Raw genomic sequence first — 9037 nt, 5'->3', positions numbered from 1 at the left:
TCGGTCAAAAGCAGCAATTACAAATACACAGCAGGTTGGCACACCAGCACTGACAAACATGTGGCTTGCATTACTCCATCATGGGAAAACCCAGACAACTTCTGTCAAATTTAGATTTGCTCTGCAAGTAGTCTTGCAAAGAGGCCATTCAAGCCCATTTCTAATGCCGAGAAATCGCGGCACCAATCAGAAACATTGGGGTGTGTTTTACAAGATGACGACAGCGACGGTGAAGCAGATTTTGTACATTACAAAGATGAATGCCGCCGTGAAACATCACTCATTCGAATCAGCTACAGCATCTGTTTTAAGCGATTCAAACTTTCCCTTTTCATTAAAACCCGAGCAAAGAACAACACTCGAACCCTTCATATCTAAAAAAAATGTTATCGCTGTCTTGGATCCGGCAATAGTCTGATAGCTCTGCATACGTCATCTCCTTTATCGCTATGATTGGTTTTAGGTCTATCCAATTGGACAAAGAGGCATTTGAGAGACATCCATTGGTGACACCCCTTTAATGATCTGTCTATGAAGCTTTGCCAGACCATTACTTAGTTTCTACTGAGAATGGTCTGGTTCTAACCAAGGAGCAATCGCATGCAATCATTATAAGCTACATAAAACTTCTGCATGCTTCTCATACTGTACTGCTGCCACAGATGGGCAGAATACATAAGGATATTTACCAATTTCTCATTCTTTCTTGATAAAAAAAATGTCACAGAGAGCAGAGAAAATAAATATTAAGTTAAATATATCAACTTTTTAAAGAAACATTTCATATGTTGACGTGATGTCAAAACCTGTCACCAAGTAAAAACCCAGACTACATCAAACACCACTACAATGACTCCACTGTAAAAAAAAACTTTGCTGCCTTATTTTTTTTTTGTAGAATCAACTCAGATTTACAAGTCATTTCAACATATTATTATTATCCTCACTACAGATGAGGTGTTATAACTTATAAATTAAGTTGACTTTTTCAACTCTTTTTTATAAGTTGTAGCAACTCATCTCGTGTCAAGATAAATAATAGTAAGTTGAAATGACTTGTAAATCTGAGTTGATTCAACAAAAAAAATTTTTAAGGCAGCAAAGATTTTTTTACAGGGTTTAAACACAAGCTGTTGAGTTTTTTTAAGTAACAGAATCTTAAGAAATCACAGAAGATAATGAATAACATTACATATTATTTCACTAGTTCGCCTGCGCATTCAGATTTGAATGATTAATGCTAAATGAACTTGGCTTGCAGCTGAGCTCTGAACCTTTAGAGAGAGTGAACCTGAGGTCAGGGTTCGTTCCCCAAGTTTAACCCCCTGCAACAGAACTGCACAGAGGAAGAAAGAGAGCATTGAAGGAGGAGATGGGGAGGAGGAGGAATGCCAGAAAAACTGCAGCTGGACCTGGAGGCCGGAAGGCTGCCTTATATGCGCCGATAATGATGATTGACAGACCTAAATGTTTAGGCTCCCTTTCGAACCTACGTTTAGAACTACAATCAAACATTTGTTCAGCTGTCCTATTCGGGTAATGTTATGTTCATGTAATACTTTTTGTGCATTTACAATTTATGGTAATATTAACACATTTGAGTGGTTTATTTTAAAGACATTTTTGCTTATTAAAAAATACATTTGTGTTGTTATGCATATCATTACATTGTCATATTTCTGTGAAGACCTCAGTCTTTAAATAAAGATGTTTAAATCATCTTTAAAGTCTATGAAATGTGCTTACACAAAGATTGATAAACTAAAGTGTTAAAGTGTTAAAGTGAAGAGCATCAGCAGAAAAACTTCAGAATACAAACAATAAATTCAGTTGTTCATCCTTTGTGATGATACAATTTATAATACAATAAAACTTAAAACTGTATAAAGAAGAGACATCAATCATTACAGTGTATCACAAAACTTTATTCATGTCATCCCCACCCTCCAAAAAATGCAGTTAGGCAATATAATGATGACAAATCTGGTCGGTGAATGTTACAAAGTTTCAAAACAGACATTCACATCAACAACACCAAATGCAAAAAAAATAAAGCACAAAAACAATCACCCACAAAGAAGGGGCTGGAGGGCTACAGTGTTCAAAACAGTAACCAGAATGTCAAAAAAAGTATATAAAAATCAAAGGTGCTCTTTGGCAAATAAGCAAAATCAAAAATAACAAAAGGACACCAAGGCACTCTTCTTAATAATAAAACTGCTTTAATAAAGGTGCTAGTTCATAATGGAACTTAAAAATACAAACATGTTTCAGCCTACATCTAGGCCTTCATCAGGGTAAAAGTTGTACTAATGTATTAACAATGATTAGTTGTACTAATCATTTAAAATGATTATCTTTAACATATGAATATTCACAGAAGATAAGCAAGTTCATACTTCAGCTGTATATACAATACAATCTGTACAGTAAACAGATCAATAATAAACACATTTCACAGAAATATATACAAAATAGAAAACATAGCTTTAGTCCTATTAAACCATACAATCACAGTCTTATAATAATTCACTACTGTTGTTTATCATTTAACCGTCAGTAGATTTGATCTGGTACACAAAAGACTTTAAAAGACATTAAAGATTCATAATCCTGAATGAGCTTTAGTTAAAACATGAACATTAGCTTGATGTGATGTTGTGGTTACAGTTACACTGACACTGTTTCTCTATCTGAACATTCACTGATGTTTCTTTTAACACTGCTTCTTCATCAGAAGGTTCACTGATGTTATTGTCACACACACACATATTACAATCCTGCGGAGGTCTAGAAACACCCATATCATAATCTGGTGGAGATCTAGACGTCTTCTGTCTCTTCCAGAGAAACAATGCCACGATCACAATGACGAAACAGCTCAAGACACAAATGATGACGGGAATCGTTGTTTTATCTTGTTGAAAACATATAAAATATATTAAGAGGTGCATTTAAACATGATTATGACATTGTTTAAAACATAAAAACAATCTCAGTGTATTAGATTGGATCTCTTTAATATATTGCAAGTGAACTATGAGACAAAATTTTCTTAATATTTAGAAACGTTGCTTTGATCATTGGTTGCTATATTACAACTTGTTATGTATTTAAAACGATCAACTCTTTAAAATGTTTTATTTTTCAATGAGTTAATCTGTGATCAATAATTACTTGAATAAGTTAATACCTGTTTGGACAGGAGGTTTCTTTGTAGGTTCAATCCTTCTTTCTTTGACAGATTTTAAAAACATTGTTAATAAACCCCAAATATACAGTATAATATATAACAAAAACAATGTTTATATACTGTTATCATCATTATTGTGTGAGAGTAAAAGGGTTAATTATTTAGCATGAATTTCAGAATTTATTACATATTTGCTATTTAAAGTATTTAAATGAAGTATTTGCTATAATGAAAACAGAACTCAATCTGACATGAATTCAATAATCAGTGATCAATAAATATTAAATGAATGAATATCTGTGTCATATTTAACAGCTTCTGTAAACAGATTTTAAAATCAATATATTCATGATTAGATGAACAAATGTGGATTTATTTCATAATAAACAATATTAAATATATTAAAGCTGTTAAACTGTACCTGTTATGATCACACTGAATTCTGTGTTCTTTGCTCCACATGTGGTTTGTAAATGGAATTTGAATTTTGATGTCATGAGTTTATTTGCAGTGTAGAGACATGAAAAACTGCTCATCTCTATACAGGGATCCTTATTGAAGTCCTCTCTACAGATTGTTGTGTCATCAGCTGGTGCTGTAGTCATAAACTTGTACCACACAGGGCAGCATCCTTTGTTCAGATAAGTGACTGTGCAGTTGAGATTTATTTTATCTTCCACAGGTGCAGTCACATCTGTACAGTTAACTGTGATATCTGCAAAGGAACAGATAATATTAAACTTAATGTACACAGCAACTGAACATAAATAATCATTTGTATCGTAATAAATCAAATTAATGTAACACAAGAAGATTACAGATTATATTTAATTAGGTTTCTTCATTTAAACACAAATCTGTGACAGTTTTTAATATTAATGTAACTTAATACATTATCATGAGCACATATCAACATCAACACAAATCATCACTGTCATCTAAAATTAATGAAAAAGTAATTTCTGTTTTTATTCATTTATGATCCATTACTCAATCATCTCATCCGTCAACACAAGACTGATAATGTAACTTTAATACATTAACACAAAGCCTCATGACACATGTACAGATAAAGACTTCAGATTAAACATTAAACACACTTGAGTCTTATCATGAGAGTGAACAGGAAGGAAATCTGCAAGTGATTGAGAGTGTTTATTTGTTATAGGACTAAATTGATTTAGGTCACACACTGTTAAACCAGCAAACTGACCATAAAAACTTCACCAGTAAAAGTGACTAACTGCAATTCAGGGTTTCTTAGATGCATTTATTATATTACCATCCTTCTCCTCACAGACAGCAGTGAAAGTCCAAACCAGCAGCACCAGTAGCACAACATTAACAGCACCCATCATCCAGCTCCTGTTAAGACATATATCAATTCAGAAATTAAAACTAATTACATTTAAATGTAAAGTCAAGTTAAGTCATATAATATTAAACAATAATTAAAAGCATGCACCACAATCTTATTTTATGCTCGTGTTGTTTTTATATCACATTATTTGATTAAATAAGCTGTCAATCACATTCAGCGACATTAAACAACACACATAAATACACCGATGTAACCTTGTAACGGCGCTTAACCATCATTACCAGGTTAGCAGCCTTTAACTTTTGCCTATTTATACAATCTTAAAACGAATGTGTTAAAACGACACATGTTGTGTCTAGTTAAGGAGTACACATTTAATGTGTTGCCCAAAACCATCTCCGTGTTATTATTGGAACAACAGCTTTGTGTTTTTAACACATCATCTTGTGTTGTCCCTTTTATTTATTTAAACACAAAATCAACACGAAATAATACATAATGTGTTAAATAGGATAACACAAAACAATATTAAAAATGAAAACATCCTTTAGAGCTTCAGCAACACCATGCACAATAATAAATCTGTATAATAAAACATCAGATCAACATTTAAATACAGATGATTTTGTAAGTCTATAAGCAAAGATACAAAAGACGTAATCAACAAAACCATTAAAAACGAATCAAGATGTTTAAAGCACAATAAAACATGCACTCATAATAGCCTATTATTGAATGCGGTTATATGTTAGCAATTATAAATGCAATGATTGTCATGTAGTTTGGTTAAAGGTTAAGGTTTAGTGGTGTTCACTTACTGTTTGTCTTCACCATGCGGAGGTTTAAGATCCCAATGTTCCTTCTGCAGGGCGCGAAAGCATTTAAAGACTAAAAGTACTTTCACTTTCAATCTGACTAAACTATTTAATGAGGATTATGAGCTCGTGTTTCATCTCTCCCACTTTTCCATCCATCAGAGTTAAACTAATCCAATACTGCCTCCTAGCTGCAGAACATATACTTAAAAAACCACAACACACACGTTTTATACGTGCCTTCTTCGTCATTATTTTTTGCCTATATCATTATTTTTCCTTTTAAATGATCTTGTAAATTTATATTACAGCTAACTGCTTAAAATCTGTCAGCATTTATTAAACAAATATGTAAATGTTAGGTAGTTTATTATCTCAGTATGATCTGTAGTATCTTAAGTCTGGTTTTATTCATATTCTGCGTAATGATTTTGTGTTTAAAAATAAAACTAAAAGAACAAAGAAAGAAAAAAAAGATTCACACGTAACAAGCATATAATCACCAGACCAGCAGAATTAACTTCCAAGAAATACAAAGCATTGCCCAGAACTTGGAGCCGAGGGTGGAGTCAGTCTGTACAAAGACCCATTGGTCTCCAAAAACTGTCCCCATTTGGTCATAATATAACTTTACAGAATCTTCATAGATTAAGGAGACTGTTAGAGTTTTTACACGTTATATTCACACACAACTCAGACAAAACAAAGAAAAAGGATATGAACCATGCAGCATCCGGCTGTCAAATAATTTCACATCAGTTTTTTCAGTTTTTGTGCACAAAATGCAAATGCATGAATAAAATGCTGAAGTTTGTCTTCACTTGTGCACTTATAAACGCACACACAAACACTTCTTTTTCATAAATGTTTTTTTTTTCCATAGACGTGCCCCTTTTATACTCTACGCACACGCAATCCTTAAAATAGATCAGTTTCAAAATGAGTTTCAACATGTTCACCTGCCTATACCTGTTCAGGTAAGGTCATACTTTCCATTAAATGAACCTTCAAACTGATGCATTCTTCTCATTCCACTATTGTTCTGTTCATGTTAATGTTAACACACCTGCTTCCTTAAATACAAATGATTTTACCTGGGGCATCTCATTCAGAACTGAATGTTGTTATTGAATATGAAGTATTTCCCTTTATCAATGAAAGGAATTAAAATGGGTCAGAGAGACTAAATTGTAAACAACCTCTAAAAGTCATCTTAAAATATAATAATTATTCCTCCAAATCTTAGTGGCATAAGGAGATCTAAACAAATGCCAGATCTTCTGTAATATGAGTCTTCACTTGTTTTACACAAACACTGTAGGCTATATCTGATCTACTCTGTGTGACATGCCTTCAACAACTATACTGGTTTAACAAGTATAACTTAATCTTTACCCTGTGTAAAACTGATTGATACGAGTAAACAGCTTTCAGACTTAAAGTGTAAAACTGTTTATTATTGCATTGTACTGAAAAGACAAAAGAGCAATATCACACACACATGCAAAATTTAACTACTATATATTCCCATTCACCAAATGCAAGACATTTCCTACAAGATTTTTAAACCGTAACCCCAAAATGTTTATAAAAAACAGGACTGAGTCAAATATAGTTGTTTTGCATCCAAATAGTACATTGCCTTCCACTAATATGGCAACATTATGTGACCCTGAAACACAACCAGTCATAATGGTCTTTTTTAAATAATTAAGCTTTTATTTAAAAAAAAATTAATGGAGCATACAATGCATTGTTGGCTATGGCTAGAAATATACCCGTGCAACTTATGACTGGTTTGTGGTCAAGGTTCACATATGAGCAAAGAATGCTGTGAATAAAGTATTGTTTAACCTTTCATCTTGTGTCCAACAAATCAACAAAAATACAGATATCAAACAACTGCAAACATAACAGATCATTAACAATGTATAAGTCATAAAAAACAGTACAATACAGAAAACAGTGAATTGTTTTTCAGATGATGTAACTTCATCTTTCTCAGTGGTTTTCTCTTCCACAGACGGAGTTGATGTAAGTTTTTCATGAGAATCCAGAATTATTGCTGCGACAGCATTTTATATTTTTGCGAATGATTATCTTTATCATAATTATAATGATGATAAAACCGCTTGTAAGAGTGATGACAATGACTCGAAATCCACGACCTGCTGGTTCTTTTGCTCCTAAAATTATTAAGAAGACTCTTTATTTGTACAGCCTTTATTTTTGCCTTATTTAAATAATAAAACCTGACAGTAGGAATCATACAATATATAGTTATTAATAGTGACTTCAAAACAAACACAGGGCATATATCTAATCTAATCATTTTGATTCAAAATATCTGGACATGTCTCCATTCGGATGACACACAGTATAATGTTTATAGATACTTAGACCTAACACAGTAATATATCTTAAGTTAATTTCTGGTTTGGCCTGTTTTAAGTATTCTTGAGCAGTGATTATTAGTTGAATAGATTAAACAATACCTGCTTCAGAGCGAAGGATTTTAGAGGCAGCTGCATCTTGAATGGATCCTGTGAACAGATTTAAATCACTGTTCATTCATTCAAAATACATTTTATTTGTGATTTCATTACACACGCAGGTTAAAATCTATTGACTGAAATATATTTACAGTATTTGAATATATGTTTAAATCAGTTGAATAACATTTTGTTCACAGTTTTGTTTTAATCCAATGCTGGGTAAATATTGGACAGATCACATATTGGATTAATAATTAAACCTATGATGGGGTGTTTCAACTCATGGTTGGGTTAATAACAAACATGTTATAGTATTACTGGTGCAGGGTGACAAGGACGACAAGGAGTACAAAAACTTGGAATACAACCAAACAACACACAGACAGGCAACAATACGAGACAACGACTCAAAGTTAAGAAGGGGAATATATACACGTGACAACAGGTGGAGACAATGAAAATAATGATGATACAAACTGGTGACAGGTGATTACAATAAAACATTAGGGCAACAGCAACTAAGGCTACGTTTACACATAGGCGGCTATTTTTATAAACGGACATTTCAACCTCTCCGGTTTCAAAAAGAACATCGTGCACACATGTCAGTTTTCAGGAAAGAGTTCATTCACATACCCGCATATATATGCCGTCAAAAGCATGCCAAACCTGTAGGTAGCGCTGTACCAAGAAGCTCAAGCCCACGTAAGCCAATCAGAATCCCAAAAATGGCAACAACAGCAACAAATCACTTTCTGTTCCTCTTTTGAACAAGGTCGCACTTTTGGTGGTGCACGTCATTGTGTCATTACGTCAGTAAAAAGATGTGCTTTTGGCACTGCGCGCAAAGGGTTGTGGGTGATTTGAGATTGCGAAGAGTGCGAAGGATACACATATGCATATTTTCCTGTATATGGGATATTTTGCGAACGAAGGACTTATGACATACGTCATAACAGCGCAAAAACAGCCACATCACCGCTTTCACCTCTTCTTCTTTGCTGCATAACTTCGCTCCCGGGGCATCATGGGATAGTGAAGTGTCCATTGTATGCACGCTGCAAAATCTAGCCGGAAGTAGTAGGTCATCCGGGTACTTTTCGCATACTGTTTTTGGAATACTACTGTATGTATTCGGACATACTACTCGCCTTGCGTACTGCTTTTCGCCTACTATATAGTATGGAAGTAGGGCGGTTTCGGACGCAGCAAT

General features: G+C 33.6%; 1 protein-coding gene across 1 annotated transcript; it reads right to left on the bottom strand.

The window, feature by feature from the left end:
* Positions 1 to 1904: 1904 nt before the first annotated feature.
* LOC135743130 (uncharacterized) lies at positions 1905 to 5519 on the bottom strand. Its single transcript, XM_065260692.2, has 5 exons — positions 5333 to 5519; positions 4476 to 4558; positions 3615 to 3908; positions 3194 to 3235; positions 1905 to 2917 (listed from the first exon to the last, which is right to left on the bottom strand). Exons 2-5 carry the CDS (start codon positions 4549 to 4551, stop codon positions 2643 to 2645), a joined length of 687 nt encoding a protein of 228 aa, XP_065116764.1. The 5' UTR covers positions 4552 to 4558; positions 5333 to 5519; the 3' UTR covers positions 1905 to 2642.
* Between the last annotated feature and the right edge of the window lie 3518 nt (positions 5520 to 9037).

Source organism: Paramisgurnus dabryanus, chromosome 1, assembly GCF_030506205.2.
Source record: "Paramisgurnus dabryanus chromosome 1, PD_genome_1.1, whole genome shotgun sequence".
NCBI lineage: Eukaryota > Metazoa > Chordata > Actinopteri > Cypriniformes > Cobitidae > Paramisgurnus > Paramisgurnus dabryanus.
This window is presented reverse-complemented; position numbering and strand designations above follow the sequence as displayed.